This window comes from Aquarana catesbeiana, linkage group LG06, assembly GCF_042186555.1.
Source record: "Aquarana catesbeiana isolate 2022-GZ linkage group LG06, ASM4218655v1, whole genome shotgun sequence".
Lineage (NCBI taxonomy): Eukaryota > Metazoa > Chordata > Amphibia > Anura > Ranidae > Aquarana > Aquarana catesbeiana.
The window spans coordinates 144,178,746-144,197,729 of NC_133329.1; the positions used below are offsets into that span (position 1 = coordinate 144,178,746).

General features: G+C 42.5%; 1 protein-coding gene across 2 annotated transcripts in view; it reads left to right on the forward strand.

The window, feature by feature from the left end:
* Positions 1 to 18,984, forward strand: part of TECPR1 (tectonin beta-propeller repeat containing 1) — a 167,060-nt gene that overhangs the window by 110,452 nt on the left and 37,624 nt on the right. For both annotated transcript variants that reach the window (XM_073591001.1, XM_073591002.1), the window contains 3 exons: positions 4,925 to 5,060; positions 13,618 to 13,710; positions 17,460 to 17,566. In XM_073591001.1, coding sequence (XP_073447102.1) covers positions 4,925 to 5,060; positions 13,618 to 13,710; positions 17,460 to 17,566 — 336 coding nt within the window. The remainder of the gene's footprint in view (positions 1 to 4,924; positions 5,061 to 13,617; positions 13,711 to 17,459; positions 17,567 to 18,984) is intronic.

Sequence of the window (18,984 nt, forward strand, 5' to 3'; positions counted from 1 at the left end):
CTGCGAAGGCCTTGAGTGGAACTAGGCATAAGGAACAGCCTCGATTGAGGCTACCATCTTCCCCAATAATCTCATACAGATGCAAATGGAAGGATTTTTCCTGGCCTTGACTAGTCGAACCAAATCCTTTAAGGCTTTGGCTTTTGCCTTGGGCAAGAATACCCCGCTTTGGACTGTGTCTATGACCTTGCACAAATATTCCAGCCTTCTTAGGGGCTGTAATAGTGATTTTTCCAGGTTGAGGACCCAGCCTAGATACGCCAAATATCTTACTGTGCTGAGCACATTGTGCTTCAAGCCTGCCATGGACTGTTCTACCAGTAGTAGATCGTCTAGATAAGCTGTTACTGCTATGCCCCAATCCCTTAGTTTTGCCAGGAGCTAGAACCTTTGTAAATAGAAGAGGCGCCGTAGCTAGACCAAATTGGAAGTGGCGCTGCTCTATCGCAAACTTCTGGTGAGCAGGGAAAATTGGCACATGTAGATATGCATCGTTGATGTCTATTGATGCCAGGAATTCTCCCCCCTGAAGGGTGGAGACCACCGAGCGAATAGACTCCATGCGGAACGAGTGAATGTTTAAGAACTGATTTAGGTCCTTTAGATCCAGATTAGGTCTGACATCTCCGTTTGGCTTCGAGACTGTAAAGAGGTTTCAATAAAACCCTGAGCCTTGCTCCTCTGGAGCCATCTCTATGATCACCCCTTGAGACAACAAGTGATCCAAAGCCAGAAACAAGGGTCTCCTTTTTTCTGGGTGTTTGGGAACACTTGACCAAAGAAGACAGGATGGTGGAAATTCCTGAAATTCTAGCTTGTACCTGAGAGATACCGTGGAGGCTACTCCTTTGTCTTGAATGTCTCTTTCTGCAAAACACTGAAGCTTTCCCCTCACTCGGCCAAGCAGGGTGCCCTTCACAAAGAGACTTTGGGATTCTGTTTAGCAGATCTTTGTTCCCAAGGCTTCTTTTGCCCATGGGCTTGGCCTTGGACCTTTCCTCTTGTACTGTACTGGGAAGACCTTCGCCACTTCCCAGAGGCCGAGCTTCTCGGGGCTTGGGGAAGAGAACGCTTAAAATAACGGCGTTTATCTTTCTTTTTAATCGGCAATAAGGTGGTCTTGCCACCGGAAATCTTCTGGATATATTTATCCAGATCATACCCAAACAAGTGTTCCCCATGAAATGGGAACCCAGCTAAATATCTTTTGCATGAGGCTTCAGCTGCCCAATGTTTAAGCCAAAGGGACCTATGAATGTGTACCAGCAGGAGTGTAAGGTGGGATGCTTGCTGGACAGAATCCATAATAGCATCTATTGCAAAACATAAGGCCCTCGGAAGAGCTGCATAGTCTTGAACTTGCTCAACAGGAAGTAAATTAACTACCTGCTTCACCTGTTCCTTCAAATATTGGCACATACCAACTGCTGCAACCGAAGGTTAGACCACAGACCCAGCCACGGCAAATGAGGATTTAAGTAATGATTCCAGCTTTTTGTCAGTTGGATCTTTACACACCTGAACATTGTCCACAGGACAAGTTAGGCTTTTATTCACACAAAAAATAAGCGCATCTATTGCTGGCACACTCCATTTCTTGGTGAATTTTTCCTCCATAGAGTAGAGCAGGGAGAATTTCCTAGGAGAAAATTATTTTATCCGGGTGAGCCCAACCATCATGCAATAGTTTTTCCATTAATGGATGTATGGGAAAGGAAAAAGCAGCCGGTGGAGACTTCCGAGATCCCAAGGACGAAACAGGGGACACAGCTGATTCAGTACAGGACAAATTGTATGTGGTACGCACCACCTCTGTATAATTTTGTACCTGTAGCCTGAGAGCCTGCGAGATAGAAGAGAGCTTCTCCGCATCCCCTGATTCATCCGACTGCTCGTGATCCTTGTCCCCTGACAATGTTGTATCATCAGACTGCTGATCATCTGATAGGGAACCCAGAGCAGAGGAAGGAGACCTACCCCGTTTTCTGCTATCTTCTTAGGATGCTGTGATAAAAGCAGTAATCGTTTGTGCTAAACCACCCAATGCTGCCTCCATAGCATCTTCAGTAACATATGCAGGGGCTGCAATATTGGGAAGGGCAGAAATGCCTGACAGTGGCGATGGCTCACCCTGCATGGCTGCCTCCAGTCTCTCGGGGGGGATGTTACCCTGCAGGCATGTCAAGAGTCCCCCGACCCTGACGTGATTTCTTGGTGCTTTTTTTACCTGCCCCTGAAACCCTTTTGCGGGGAGACACAGTTCTAAGCTAACAAAGCAGAGGTACTAAAATCAATTGCATACACTGTTGTGCCTAGCTTACAATAGTAATGTTTGCTTAGACTTGCACATCCTGATGCTGAGTAGGTGTCTAGGTGTGCCTGTATCCGATCCACATGAGACCCTTACGTGCCCCTGCCGCTTACAGACCCCTGGCGACCTGGGCTCTTTAAAACGAGCCTCTCGCGCCTGCGCAGTGAATCGCCGTGCACGGTGCTCGCAACCACGCCCCCTCCTTCCCCGCCAGTTTCGCCGTAAAAGCACGCCTCGCGTGGGGCCAATATGGTGGCGGGCGGGGGGGGGTGGTCAGTTGGGGGAGAGAAGACTGGGAGGCTACTCGGGGACCCCAAGACTGTGCGGTATCCCCTTTATCATTTAAGTGGCAGAGCCTGCAGCGGAGAAGGTGAGCGACTGACAAAGTGGCTTCCCTGAGCTGTATTTCCTGGAAGCATGTAAGTAACATTACTCCCTCTAATGGTGGAAGACAGGTAAGACATGCAACAACTCAAAGAAGCTAATCCTTAAGGTGTTTACCTAGGATTGCTTCACTTACCTTATCCCCGCCGCAGGATACTGCTGAGAACAGCCAGACCCAAACTTCACCCATCACGGCGGGTAGTATTGTGCCAACCTTCAGGGTTTTTGGGTTTCTACTTACAGGAGCCTCTTACCTGGATCTGTAGAAGACCTGCCAGAAAACTTTGCGCATTTTTAATATATGTGCTCAAAAGTTCTTCCACGAGGCCCGGGTACCATCCATCTTAGGGGATATAAGCTGGCCGAGGTATGGATCCGGTTGTGTAGCTCCTAGAACCTCGCAGGGACCTTCGAGCTTTCTTCTAAGCACATCTTGCCTCGTGACCAAACACCTTAGACACTGGCGAAAAAACTGAGGTACTCTCCATATGGGAGGGGTTATATAGAGGAGGAACTCTCCTTACAATTAGGGTTGCCAGTGTCCAACACCTGAAGGTGGCTATCTAACCCATGATGTATTGTATAGAGCTCTGTGTCCCGTGATGCATGAACAAGAAATACAATGTTCTTATTTAATTTCCTTTAGGCCTCTTGCACACTGCAGCTTGAAAAAGCTCAGTACAGCTTTTTTTTTTTTTTTTTTTTTTTTTTTACTGAGCTCAAATACAGCCCATTAATTGTAATGTGCCTATGCACACAGGCGCGCAAACAAGCGCCGTGCATTGTTCAGTAAAAAGAATAAATAGAAAAATATTCATTTTTGGTCCGTAATTTACACCTCATACGCGCAATTGCGCGCAAATGTCCATTAGCATGTTGTACAGAACAAGAATGCGAGAATAAATTTGCGCAAAACTGCGTGACTGCTTATATGCGAAAATATGCGCAAATACTTACAAAACAAAAAAATGCCTGAAATTACGTCTGAAAAAGTAGATGCTCAAACAGGAATATCATGTGCAAGAGGACTTAGATTTACCTTCAAAGATTTAGTGCAAGGGCCTGCCTGATTGCATACCAATTGAATATGCTCAGGTTTGACCTCATAATAAAAAAGAGGAGTGGTGGTACTTTGTTTCCTTTTGCTGAGCACAACAACAGGTTCACTTTATTGTTGCCCTCCTTCACAGCTTATATATGCCTTCTTTTCACTCCTGCACCACCACTGGTAGCAAAGGAACGCCCTGTGTAAGATACGAGTCAACTGAATCATCTCATACAGGGTTATGAACTTCCAATGTAACAGTGCTGATTGTTCCAGAGCTGTCACATGGAGTAAGTCAACGTTCTCCTCCATGCATAGAAAAGCTGGGTATTTCCTTCTGGTCCCAGTGCTGAACTCAAGAAGCAGTGTAGCGAAGAAAAGGCAAGTATATTTTGAGAAGGGTGGGGGATAAAGGCATATTTTATTTTTATTTTTATTTTTGGATAGGGTGGAGCGGGCTTAGAACACCTGTCAGTTTTTCTTGCTGTCTGTGCCCCCATTAGAGATTCATTCTCTCTACTTGTCCTGTTTTCCATTATCACTGAAAGTGAAGGTAAAAGAGAATCCCAAATTTTGGGTTGTCCCCAGAACAGGAATAGTGGAGATATCTTGATTACCTAATTCATTTTAGATCTGGGTATACAGGCTTGATACAGCGTTATGACGCAAATCATTACCATAGTTGGCTTAGATTTTCACTCTAACGTTTGCTAGTAATGGAGAGGGTTTGAAATGTAATTCCAGTCAAATTCTAACTAAGCAAAAATCTACTCTGACCGCCATTCCAACACTATTCTATCTACACTGTAATATAAAAGATGTCTATACTTACCTATTCTGAAGCCGCTCAGATTCGGTCACTTTATTTTGTCCCATCACCGGCTTCAATGTAGAGGAGAGGCAGCGAAAAGGGCTGCAGAGCCTGGGCGATGAGGTCACCCATAGGCTTACTATGGGGCAGCCGTTGTTGGCTGTCCCTCCATTGAAGCTGGTCATGTGACTGGACCGGAAAGGCTTCAGAATAAGTAAATATAGACATGTTTTCTTTTACAGGGTAGAAAGAATGGTCTTAGAATGGGGATGGGTGTAGATTTAGGCCTTGTAAGAATTTGCTTGGAATTACACTTAAATCTCACCATTCAAAAAAAGTTAAACATTTTTTGACATTTCTCATGTCCTTGTAGGGTTCCTCATGGCTCCATGTTGGCACAGACCAACCCTTTGTTTCTGTGTCTGTGGGAGGAGGATATCAGGTATGGGCTATAGCACGTGATGGATCTGCCTTCTATCGGGGTTCAGTGTCCTCCAGTCAGCCAGCAGGTAAAAGCTATCAACACTTCCATATAATATGATCAGCATGTGAAATATATTTTGCTTGCTGTAAATACATTTTTAATAAGTCTTAATGTTTTAAAAACCTTGCTTGTATTTGTCATTTGTAATTCTATGTGTATTTTAGAGACAACAATATTTACTAAATACATATTCAGGCTTTGCCTCCTGCCTTTCTGTACAACACAATGCTTTTGCTTTACTGCTCACTCTCACAATGCAAGTTTATGAGTCAGTTGCATCATTGAAAACAATTCCAAAACCAATATGCAATTGCTATCTCAGCAGTTGTTAAAGAAGATTACTTGACCGCCGATCAATCACTCAGTTCTCAGTCAGTTCTAAGCAGACAGTGGTGACTTTAAAATATTGCTCTACTCCTCCAGCACTCACTGGATTGCCAGGTAGGAAAGGGTGGTTATGGTTGTCTCAGACTTTTATGTCCTGTACACACGGTCAGACATTGATCGGACATTCCGACAAGAAAATCCATGGATTTTTTCCGACGGATGTTGGCTCGAACTTGTCTTGCATACACACGGTCACACAAAGTTGTCGGAAAATCCGATCGTTCTGAACGTGGTGACGTAAAACACGTACATCAGGACGATAAACGGGGCAGTAGCCAATAGCTTTTGTTTCTTAATTTATTCTGAGCATGCGTGGCACTTTGTGTGTCGGATTTGTGTACACACGATTGGAATTTCCGACAACGGATTTTGTTGTCGGAAAATTTTATAGCAAGCTCTCAAACTTTGTGTGTCGGAAATTCCTATGGAAAATGTGTGATGGCGCCTACACACGGTCGGAATTTCCAACAACAAGGTCCTATCACACATTTTCCATCGGAAAATCCTATCGTGTGTACAGGGAATTAGGCTGCCAACCAGGTATCTGGGTGGATTCTGCCAATATGTTCAAGATCCTTCCCGAGCTTGAAATGGCTCTGTGACGTCAGCCAACAACAGACTTTAGCCCACTGTCAGCTGATTCTGGGTCACAGGAGAGCACAAATAAGTGCATTCCTGTGACCCATAAGAAAAGTATTGCCAAAAAACTACACTTTTTTTTAAAATTCCTTATAGGCTTACACCTGAATTTGACAAGATACATCATGTCTGGCAGTAGAAAAGGGTACATAGTCACAATTAAAATAGATAAACCTACTTTGATATATGTAACACTGTAGTATGAGAACCGTAAGTTGCCAGTACCACATCCCTCGGAAAGGATATGCCATCAGTCATGTGTAAAACATACTTATCCTTCAAGTAGGAAGGCAGAGAAATTGTAAATTGAATTTTACTTCTCTTGTGGCTAACCTAAAGAAACCTGCATCAAAAATTACTTTTAGGTCAACAATGCAATAACACAAAATTATTCTCAATGAAAATGCACTAGGCAACCTAAGACAAGATACCTAATATAGGAATGCAACATATGAGTATGAAATCGGGGAACACACCTGCTAGTAAACTGAAATAGAGATACACTGAAAAGAGAGGTAATCCTATATGGAAAGAAACTGTAATTATATTGCTGTAATAAACCATTTTTTATTAGACATACACGCAGCCTGAAATGTCACTCTGGAGCCTTGCTTTATGCTGTGGATGGCCAGGGGCAGTTCTGGCAGCCATGTGATGGGGTAGGCGGTGCACATTGTGTGGCAGTAAGTAAATAGCACACTCATATCAAAGGTGACCTTCTAGCAGTCTTAATAGAAAGGCAAATATGTGTCTGTGACAGTGGCAAACAGACTAGGATATTCTGCAAACACACTAAAACTGATAATCACGATGTAAAAATACGTCAAGAATAATGTTTTTTTTCCAGCAGGGCCAGTGCATTTATCATTTTTCTTCTATACAGGAACGGCAACGTTTGTCAGGTTACAAAATATCAATAATACAGTCAGTTCATTTAATAGATACGTTATAGAGGGTGCGGTTGAGTGACCTTGTAAGATAAGGCACCTCATCCCTTGTATTCGTAGAATGCAAAAAGGGTATTGGATAGGGATTATAACTACAATTATTACTTAAAAAATATAAATTTTATTACATGAATATACGGCAAATAACAAACATAAGGTGCATAAAATATAAGCAGAGTAAATATACAGACAGTGGTACTGGCCAAAGTATCCATATGCATGGAATGGTCACTGATGCTGGTCAAGTCCTGTCAGAAACCATGAATCAGACTGAGACAGAAGTACCTTGTTAATAATAATAAAAAAAAGGTAAACGTAGTCAAAACATAGCCAGAGTTCAGGAACTGGAATGGATAGTCAGACAAGCCAAAATGTCAGGGAGCCAGAGATGAGCGTAATAGAACAGCAAGCAGGATCTGGAGCCAGAAGGAATGTCAGCCAAGCAAGTCTTTAACAGGAACACAAGAGAGCGTCTCTAGAGATGTGACCAAGGCGAAGGCAGAGATCATCTGGACTCGATGGCTTAAGTAGGCAGGACCGACGAGCAGGATATCATCAACAGGTGAGTCACTGTGGAGAGATAGGAGCTGGCAATTAGCTGAGAGCTGAATGGCCAGCTCAGTGAAGGAAGGGCTGAGCCCAGCCCTGACAAGTCCCTACATGTTTCGCCATACAGTGGCTTCTTCAGGGGATTATTTTGTCACCAGTGTTCAACAGTGGCTCTGATAATGATAAACACATAATCAAAATTACAGTAATCAAAAATAAATAATACTATAATCTAATATAATGTGACCAAACTATTTTATATTTTTGGTCACACTATATTAGATTATAATATTTTATTTTTGATTATTGTAATTTTGATTATGTGTTTACCATTATCAGTAGGGATGCACCGATGCCACTTTTTTGACACCGAGTACGAGTACCAGTACTTGACATCATGTACTCGCTGATACCAATTACCGATACCTGATTTTGGTCATGTGGCCATTTTTTTTTTTAAATAATGAAAAATTACACATTTTCGCCATAATATGTGGAATTGAAACGCAGTCAAAAGACATTATGAAAGAAATCATGTTTATTTGCTGGTCAAAAAGCTGTTAAAGCACAAATTGCACCGAACATGTTATATAAAAAAAAATGTCAATGTCATCAATGACATTGTACATTGCAAGATCACAATGTTTAGGCATGAGGAGAAGCAAGAACAGTACAGTACCTCAGTCAACTCACAAGACATTATAACATTTCAAAAAACAAAAAAAAAGAAAAAAAAAACACAACGTGTTTGTTTCCAGTTCAACTTCTTACACATGTGTAAGAGAAACACATTTCACAGACAGAACATTCCAGGATGGCAAGGATGTGTGTTAGGTTGGCATGTAGGCTGCAGTAAGGCCTCATGCACAGCTCAAAGCAGTTGCTTCTCCAGGTGTTTTAGCTCCTTTTAAGCTTTTTTTTTTCTCTACCTGTTACCTCTTCCCCTCCATATTAGCCTATGAGTTCATTAATGGCCATTGGCCAAGGAACACTATGCGGTTTCAGAAATTTAGTTGCAGGGCAGCTTACAGGCAGCAGGCAGAAAAAAAAATCCAAAGAAATTGGAAATGGAAATCTTTGGATTTTTTTTCTGCCTGTAAACTTTCCTGCCACTAAACTCCTGAAACTAGTGTGCAATGGGCTGACATGGAGGTGAGGCATTACCGGCAGGAAAAAAGCTTAAACTCCTTGAGGAGCAGATGCTTTTAAAGCTCAAAGTAGCTTTAAGTAGCTGCTCCTGCAGGTGTTTGAGCACCCTGTTTTTGAACCCCTCATTTGCCTGTAGTGTTAACTCTATGCCGCTCCATATTAGGCTATGTGTCCCCCATGCATTGCACGTTGAATCACCTATAGTGTGCAATGTGCACACCATAGGTGATTCACTTTTTCACTTAAGGAAAAAGTTTGTGGCATGGAGTTAAACTTTTTTTTTTTTTTTTAAAGGCCAACATGGAGGGGAATTAACAGACAGAGGAAACGCTAAAAAATTGCTCAAATGCCAGGTAGTGCAGTTGCTTTGAGCTGCAGTGTGCAACTCTGCATGATGCCTTACAGTTGGCATCATGCAGTTGGCGGTAGATTACTTTTCCAATTCAAACGCAAGTGGCAAGTTTTTTTTTAAGAAACAGAAGAATCTCTGCATATTCAGTTAGAAGTCGGTTTCTGGTGTCAGTCAGAATGTGTGAAGCTGCACTGAACAATCTCTCACTTTCCACACTACTGCAAGGAGCTGAAAGATATTTTTGTGCCATTTGGGCTAGAGTGGGAAATCGCAGTTTATTGACTGCCCAATACTCAAGAGGTTTGTCCGAACGAGGCACAGTGACCTCTCCAAGATATGCTTCTAGTTGTATGGTAGCAGCTGTGGGAGCACTGTTCTCAAATGTAGATGAATAAGCAATTTCTTGAAAAATACTGTCCACAGTCACACCGGTACCTGGCTGTTGCTAAGTGCGAGGCCTTTTGGTAACTGGTTTCTCAAGCACCTCAGGTGTAGCTGCCTATGCCTGTAGTACCTGTACAGAAGATATTTGTTGCATTTCCAGCACGAACATCTCTTTGGCCTGCCTGCCAGCATCTGCATTTGAGAAGAACCGATCTTTATACCTAGAAGACGAAAAATACAAGACATTAGACAACGTTATGCAAGCAAAGCAACAACTGTGGAAGCTTGCTGTGGGGGCACTGCTAGAAGGAACGGTGACGGCGGGGGAAACAGCAAAAACAGTTGTCTGGCCTGCTCTGTGCAAAACCATTACACAGAGGCAGAGCAGGTAAGTGTGTTTGTCATTATTGATTTTGTTTTGTGTTTTTTATGAAGGTGAGATTTACAGTGTTATCACTTGCATTACAAAAAAAATCTTTAATGCAAGCAAGTGATAACACTGTAAAATATCACCTTCATCCAAAAAACAAAATAATATCATCAATATTCAAATAAAAACAATGCAAAATAGCAGCCAGCAATAAATAATTGATTACCTTGGATCGAGTAAGGTAGCGATGTAGTAAAGTGGATTTTGCTCCATGTCAGAGAACCGTTTCTGCAAAGCACCAAGCAATGTGTTCTTCATAGTTTTAACACCGTGGTCCTCATCCACTTCTTTAGATAATAATTGCTGTAGCACAGTCAGTCACTGCAGAAATTACATCCGAGGCAAAAGAATCTGAACAACTCACATGCTGAGTCAACTCTTCAAAGGGAGCGAAGATGTTAATCATCTTCTCCATGAGATTCCACTGATTTGCAGTGATCGTTGCAGGCAGCTCATGTTCTGACACATATACTCCAATGGCCCGTTTTTGCTCTATCAGAGACTGCAGCATGTAAAAAGTGCTGTTCCAGAGAGTCTGAACATCTTGTTGAAGTTTTTTATTGGGTTGACCGATCTATCTTGCAGCCGAGAATATGCCAGGTTTGAATGTCTAAAGTGCCCAATTATTTTGCGCCCATCTCCCACAGCCTCCGTAATGCTGCACTGTGATAAAAGCCCCTCTGAGACAGCCAGCTGCAGTGTATGTGCCACACATGAAAGACTCTGAAGACCAGCATCTTGTACACCTTTTACCATATTTCTGCCATTATCACGGACTACCACATGGACAGAACTTTTGGGAATCGCCCAAGTGTCAAGCATTTCTTCTAGTATGCTTCTTATAGCTTGGCCTGTGTGAGAGCCTTGAAATTTCTTTGGGTGCAGCATGACTTGGTGCAGAGTGAAATTGGCATCAATCCACTGTGCAGTTAAGCTAATTACAGACACGGGACTCACACTATTGCTCCAAATGTCCGTGGTGAAACTGATAGCCTTTATGTCCTCCTGTAGCATGTTGGTAATGTGTTTTTTCACTGTGTCGTGTATTTGTGGCAACATGACATCTGTGACATGATGGCGGCTGGGACTTTCGTACTTTGACTCACAAAGATTCATAAGTCGCCGAAAACCCACATTGTCAATATTGATAGTGGCTGATCATCAACAACGATGATCTAGGTAACTACTTCAGAAATTTTTTTAGCCTTTGGGTTATCCATGAAAAATTTTTCATGTCTGGCAAGGGTTTGCTGCAGTGTCAGCTGCTGAGTGCAAGAGCTAGTGACAGCTGTAAATTCGCCATGCTCAGTCTTGTGTTTCATTTTGAGGTGTTTTATGAGATTACTGGTATTATAAGAACTAACTTTTGAACCTCCTCTGGATAATTTAACAGAACAGAGTTTGCAGTCTGCAATATGTTTATTGGTTTCATCAATTTTAAAAAACTTCCAGACAGCTGACATTTTGCTGGCAGTGGCATCCATTTGCATTGCATTTAAAGCCAGAAATAAGTAAGTCTCTCCACCTTAAGGGGGGAAAAAATGAGGAAAATGGGGAAAAAATTTTGAGCCCAAATGTTTTGTTTTCTGATTTTTTTTTTTTTTTTCACACATCATGACCCCTATTTTTTAGACTAATGAAGCTGCTCTCACCAGTGCTTGTTTTTTGTTCCTGCTCCATCCAGCATCTTGGTATGGCCAAGTAAACCAGTGGTGGGGATGATGAAATCCATCTGTCGGGTACAACGGTCGGTATCTCTACAATACAAAAAGCAGAGGATGGTCTCAGAAAGGCACATGCAGGAGAATGTTAGGCAAGAGACAATGATGATTTATGTAACAGCAGCAGTCATTTGTCGCCATGATGGACATGTTAAGCAACAGAGACAATGTGGGACACTAAGTTATGTAACACACACACAAACACAGGCCGGCCGCCATGCTGGACAGTGGACATTATGTTAGGCAAGAGAGAGATACAATGTGGGACAAACTAAGTGTAACACAGGCTGGCCGCCATGTTAGGCAGGAGAGAGACAATGTGGGACAAACTAACTTAAGTATAACACAAGCCGTCCACCATGTTAGGCAAGTGAGAGAGAGGCAATGTGGGACAAACTAAACTAAGTATAACACAGGCCGGCCGCCATGTTAGGCAAGTGATGTAAGCTAGTAGTACTGTACAGCAATCACCGGCCGCAGGACACATAAGAAGAAAGTAAGCAACAATTAGAAATAGAGAAGAGCACTCACCGGCCACCATGAGGGGACATGTTGTAAGGAGGACGCTCGCCATGTGGGGCAGCCATGTAGCAGGCGCAGCAGCAAAACACATGTCATGAGGGAAACAGCACTCACCGCCGTGTGGAGAGGCCACAACCTTATCCGGTTCCCGAGCTCCGCCCAAGCTGACGTCACTTCTGGTATCGGTTTCTGGTATCGGTGCATTTTCACGAGTACCGATACCCCTGAAAATGCCAAGTATCGGCACCGGTATCAGTGCATCCCTAATTATCAGAGCCACTATTGAACACTGGTGACTATATAAACCCCTGAAGAAGCCATTTTATGATGAAACATGGCTTGACCAGCATCAGTGACCATTCCATGCATACGGATACTCAACCGCTGACTCTGTGACCATTACTCTCCTCATGACAACAACTAGGGGGTCCCCAGTTGAGTGTGACCACCTGGGGTATAAAAAGGTCAAGAATCTAGTCCTGTCAGTTTTATCTATGTGGAACAGCTGTGAAATTTGTGCAGCAAGATAATACATGTTGAGGTCTGGTAAAGCTGCCCCCCCCCCCTCAGGTCTGTAGGGTTCTTTAGTTTGCCCCAGGGAAGTTTGTGTCTGCACCTACCCCATATAAACGTCTTGTATAGTTTCTATCACTTTGAAATGTCGAAGCACCAGGTACACTGGGGAGTGCCAAAGCACGTACAGAATTTTGGACTGCAGCACCATTTTCACAAGGTTTATACGCCCCATAAACCCTAACGGTAATCTGGCCCATACCTGGGTTTTGTGCTTGAGCATCTCAAATAGAGGCTGCACATTTAGGTTGGTATAGTCAGCAGGTGTCTGGGTGATATGTATGCCCAAATACTTGTTACAGTCCACTCTTTGTAGGGGAAGGTGGGCCTGGGCTTGTGATGTAGGGAAGCTATCTAATGGAAGTATTTGAGATTTATCCCAGTTAATTTTGAGTCCTGAGATAGAGCCAAAATGTTCTATTACAGTCAATGCTTAGGGGGGTGGATCTGTAGATCTGTCAATATACAGTAGTGTGTCGTCTGCGTATGTACTAACCTTCTCTGTTAAGGATCTCACGTGTAGCCTCACCACTCCAGGGTGGGAGCGTAGTGCCAGAGATGAGGGTTCCACCACGAGGGCATACAACAGGGGGGGGCAAAGGGCACCCCTGTCTCGTGCCTCTGGTGAGGGGGAACTGTTCAGAAGTCCACCCGTTGGCTATCACTTTAGCCGCTGGGTTCTGATACAGATTGATTTATATTTACATTTCATTTACACTTGTGCAAGCATATTGAATGTCTGTTTCCTCCACCGGGTGCTCTGGTTCCTCCTGCTGACTTCTGTGTCACTACAAGTTGTATGAACCAGCGGGAGGAACCACAGCTGGCTTATGAATTTGAGTAATGGTAATGCCCTTGTAAGTAACAGACTGTAATGTAAAACTGTGTTTGACTGCTTTGTATAGCTCATGTCTTTTGTTTGTGTCCAGGGGACTGCTGGTATCACATTCCTTCTCCACAGAAGCAGAAGCTACAACAGGTCTCCGTAGGCCAAGCCTCTGTATTTGTGGTGGATGAAAATGGTAAGTGCTGTGCCTTGTCCTCCATAGGTATGTCCTGTCTAACACATCTGTTCAATTCTGCAGTGTATCAGAAAGTGTTGTTCCGCTTCTGGCTATAAATACTCCTTACGCAACTAGGGACCCGCTGATAGAGACAGTGAAAAGGAGCAGTTTAAAATAGAATCTTCTCAACCTGTTTAGAAGACTTCACATTAAGAAATCATTTATAAAAGCTGAAATGAACAGCTGGAGGTTAGGTAGGCCTTAATCATCTATTGCACAGTGTTTTGTCCTTTTATATGGGTATCCCTTACCCCGGGTTGTTTTGTTCTTTAAGAAATCTGTCAATGCTTATAGCAAGATTTTATCTGAAACAGATCTCTCTCACATTGCCAGAAGTCCAATGAACCCCCAATTTTTCCTGTGAATTATGCCAATGCTGAACTGAAGTTTCAGCCTGTATTATCATCCCTGCCCTTTCACTTCTGTGAATGACAAAATGCCTCCCCCCATGTTAGAGAGACAGGGGAAATAGTCTGTAGCCTGAATCGGGAGTAAACAGTCTAGGGTGACAACACTGCTATTTCATAAGTACAGTACAGTGAGTCAGTGTTGTCACCCCCTAGGACACAAAAGGGTTGATCTACTAAAACTGGAGAGTGCAAAATCTTGTGGTGCTCTGCATAGAAACCAATCTGCTTCCAGGATTTTTTTGTCCAAGCTTAATTGAACAAGCTGAAGTTAGAAGCTGATTGGCTACCGTGCACAGCTGCACCAGATTTTGCACTTTCCAGTTTTTTAGTAAATCAACCCCAAAGTGTGTTATTGGCAGGATCATCAGATGAAAATGGAAAAACAGATGCAGCCACTACATCATAGGACTGGTAAGCTGCAATATATTACATTTTTGTTCCTGGATTTAGATGCAGTTTAAAGCCTAACTCCATGTATTAGTGAACTTTAAATGGTTCATTTTGTCCAAAGATGATCCAAACAAACTATTTCCATAACTAAAACATGCAGTGGCACTCAGCACTGTATGTGGCCTCAGCTACAAGCAGTATATAGCGCTGTGTTCTGGCAACGGGATGGGGTTTTTCTGTCTGCTCACAGAACAAAATTGAGTCGAGGTGGACGATGCTCAGCCGTTCTCAGGAAGCTTTGTATTTTCTGATTGAACACATGGATTCCTCTAATTGGCTAAGGCAGGCAGATGACGTCATGATCTCCAACTCCGCCAATCAGAGAAAGCAGTGTATTCATTCAGAAAATAAAAAGCTTTGTGCGAATCGCTGAGCAGTGCTCAGGCCGACTCGATTTTGTTCCAGGAGCAGGAGGGGAAGTCCCCATCCCATCGCCAGATCAAAACACGATATACTGTATGTAGCTGATGCTACATACAGTTTATATACAGTGGATATAAAAAGTCTACACCCCCTGTTAATATGTCAGGTTTCTGTGATGCAAAAAAATGAGACGAAGATTAATCATTTCAGAACTTTTTCCACTTTTTAATGTGACCTATAAACTGTACAACTCAATTGAAAAACAAACCAAAATCTTTTAAGAGAGGGGGGGGGAGTAAAAACAAAAAACTAAAATAATGTGTTTGCATTAGTGTGCACACCTTCTTTTATAACTGGGGATGTAGCTGTGTTCAGAATTAAGCAATCACATTCAAATTCATGTTAAATAGGAGTCAGTACACACCTGCCATCATGTAAAGTGCCTCTGATTAATCCCAAATAAAATTCAGCTGTTCTAGTAGGTCTTTCCTGACATTTTCTTAGTCACATCCTACAGCAAAAGCCATGGTCCGCAGAGAGCTTCCAAAGCACCAAAGGGATCTCATTGTTACAAGGTATCAGTCAGGAGAAGGGTACAAAAGATTTTCCAAGGCATTAGATAAACCATGGAACACAGCGAAGATTGTCAAGTGGAGAAAATATGGCACAAAAGTGACCTCACCAAGAACTGTCCACGTCCATGCAAAATTGATGAAAAGACGAGAAGAAAACTGGTCAGGGAGGCTGCCAAGAGGCTTATAGCAACAATAAAGGAGCTGCAGGAATATCTGGAAAGTACTGGCTGTGTGGTACATGTGACAACAAACTCCCGTATTCTTCATATGTCTGGGCTTTGGGGTAGAGTGGCAAGACGTAAGCCTTTTCTTACGAAGAAAAACATCCAAGCCGGGCTAAATTTTGCAAAAACACATCTGAAGTCTCCCAAAAGCATGTGGGAAAATGTGTTCTTGTCTGATGACACCAAGATTTTACTTTTCGGCTATTTTTGACCATTAATTAAAAGATCTGTTTGGTGCAAAAACAACACTGCACATAACCAACAGAACACCATACCCTCAGTGAAGCATGGTGTTGGCAGCATCATGCATGGGGCTGTTTTTCTTCAGCTGGAACAGGGGCCTTAGTCAAGGTAGAGGAAATTATGAACAGTTCCAAATACCAGTCAATATTGGCACAAAACCTCCTTCTGCTAGAAAGCTGAACATGAAGAGGAACTTCATCTTTCAGCATGAAATTGACTCAAAGCATACATCCAAATCAACAAAGGAATGGCCACCAGAAAAAGATTAAAGTTTTGGAATGACCCAGCCAGAGCCCCGACTTGAATCCGATTGAATATCTGTGGGGTGATCTGAAGAGGGCTGTGCACAGGAGATGCCCTCACAATCTTACAGATTTGGAGTGTTTTTGCAAAGAAGAGTGGGCAAATATTGCCAAGTCAAGATGTGCCATGCTGATAGACTTGTACCCAAAAAGACTGAGTGCTGCAATAAAATCAAAAGGTGTTACAACAATTAGTTTAAAGGTCTGCACACTTATGCAACCATGTTATTTTTTATTTTTACTTCCCTCCACCTAAAATATTTCAGTTTGTTGTTAAACTGAGTTGTATAGTTTATAGGTCACATTAAAGGTGGAAAAAGCTCTGAAATTATTTATCTTTATCTCATTTTCTTTACATAACAGAAACCTGACATTTTAACAGGGGTGTGTAGACTTTTTTTATATCCACTGTAGAGCGCTAAGAGCCTTGTTTGAAGGTAATACTTTGTTTGGACCAGCTTAGTCCAAATGAACTATTTAAAGTTCACTAAAACACAGAGCTAGGCTAATATCCAGATTAACCACTAAATGTACAGTATATTTAAAATATGTATACTGCATGTGAGCTGTGTCACCTGCCAAAAGGTTTGTACAGCAATTCAGTTCAGCCAATCTTGTGTTTCAGACAGCACATCCAGGTCTGTGACCTCAGTGCTGGCTACGTTTGCAGATAGATAAGGCTTTCAGAATGTTTCATTATACAGCCTTGGGTAAGAAATCTTCCACTTGCCTCTGTCTTGACCAGACATAATTTTGCACAAGCCTGGGCTGGGTTTCATTGCTGTTTTTCTTCTACCCACACACTTCTGGTTCCTGTTAACGGTTCAGCACTTAGTCGTTTTCTACGACAGTTTCATAAGATCTCTTGCATTTTTGTCCATCAGAAACTGTGGCACAGCGAATCTTTATTGCCCCAGGCCTCAATAAACTCATGTTCATGTATTCACCCAATGACTGGGCCTGTGTTAGAGGCATCCACTGATCCAACGCTGTACCATTCCTGTAGCAACAGAACAAATGCTTTGGTTTTTGTACATACGTACATAGAGTCTGGAACATGGATGTCACTGCCACTAGGTGCACTTTCTTTTTGTAGCTTGTCTGAGTCACCATTACTAATATCTTTTCTTTTTCTTCCAGGAAATTTATGGTTTCGCCAGGGTACCACTCCAAGTTACCCTCAGGGATCCACCTGGGAGCATGTGTCAACCAACATACGCAAAGTATCTGTCGGCCCCCTGGATCAGGCAAGTGATGTATAAATATTCTGTTGCGTGTCATAAGCGGATAACTCTTCCACATACTGTAGTGCCAGTTATCTGTTATACCTCTGACCTTGCTGGGTATGGGAAGGGAGTACCTGGCCACTGTCTTTAAAAAGCCAGAGTAAATGTAAACCTAAGGCCACAAAAAGATTTAGGGGGCTGTACGAACTGTAGATATGAGCAGACTGCCCTCAGACATCAGTTCTAAGTCCCTGAATATGAGCAGTTGCATAACCTTTAGCCTGTACAGAGACAGAGGAGGTACACTGCAGACAGCAAAACAAATGCTTCCAGATCAGGTTTTTCCAGCCAGGCTGCTCTGTATTTGAATGACAAACCTTTGCTTTTGTCCCATAGACACCCCAAAAAACACCCCCCAAGAGACTGTAATCTATAATATGGCAGCATGGAGTCACTCCACCCTAGGAACGCAGTTCTAAGGAGCCATGATCTTTGCAATGGCATCTGTGGAAAAGTTATAAAAAGTTAGTTGCTGACTGTAGTTTATGGCAGCGAGTATTGTTTAAAAACTAATTGTGACAAACTCTGATGCTGTAAGCTTAGAGCAAGTGAAAGTGTAAGCTGCCAGCTTGTAACCTTCACATGCAAATGCTCCCTCAAACTCCACCAGTAGCACAATTCCCTGCACTCATTGGTAGTAAAGTGTATGTAAGGATCCCAAGGCAAAGTTGAGAATTAATAATACCATGTCCCAATTTTTTCCATCATCTAGAAGAACCAGATAGGGCTGCCCTCTGTCCCTTATGCTGTTTGCACTGGCGATAGTGATATCGCCATCATTACAGTCTAAAGGGATAGTTGGGTTTTGTCATCCAGGCAGGGAGGACAAAATTGCCCTCTATGCAGATAATGCTTTGATTTTTTGGGGGGATACCTCAGGTTCATTAGTAGAACTAATGACACTCATATCTGCATTTGGGCAATTCTCGGGCTTCCAAATCAACTGGGAGAAATCAACATTATTGCCATTGGATGATATGGAGATTTCTCTGCCCGACCAGGCCTCACAAATACAAATTAAACATATGGTTAAATATCTGGGACTTGAACCTTAAACCATTAATGCTTAAATTTAGGGATAAATGTCGGAGTTGGTGTAAACTTCAACTAAAAGTGATTAGTAGAGCGACCTTTATTAAGATGATCTATATCCTTCATAATTCCCCCGTTTGGATTATATCACACTGGTTTAGGAGGATAGAATCTCTTTTTCAAGAACTTATATGGCAGAAAAAATAATCTTGTATAAAATTACCACCCTAATGTTAGCTAAAGATGCAGGAGAGCTCGCTAACACACATATAAAAAGTTATTTTTCTTACATCACGGGACACAGAGTCTCATTAATTACTGATGGGTTATATAGGTTATCACTAGGT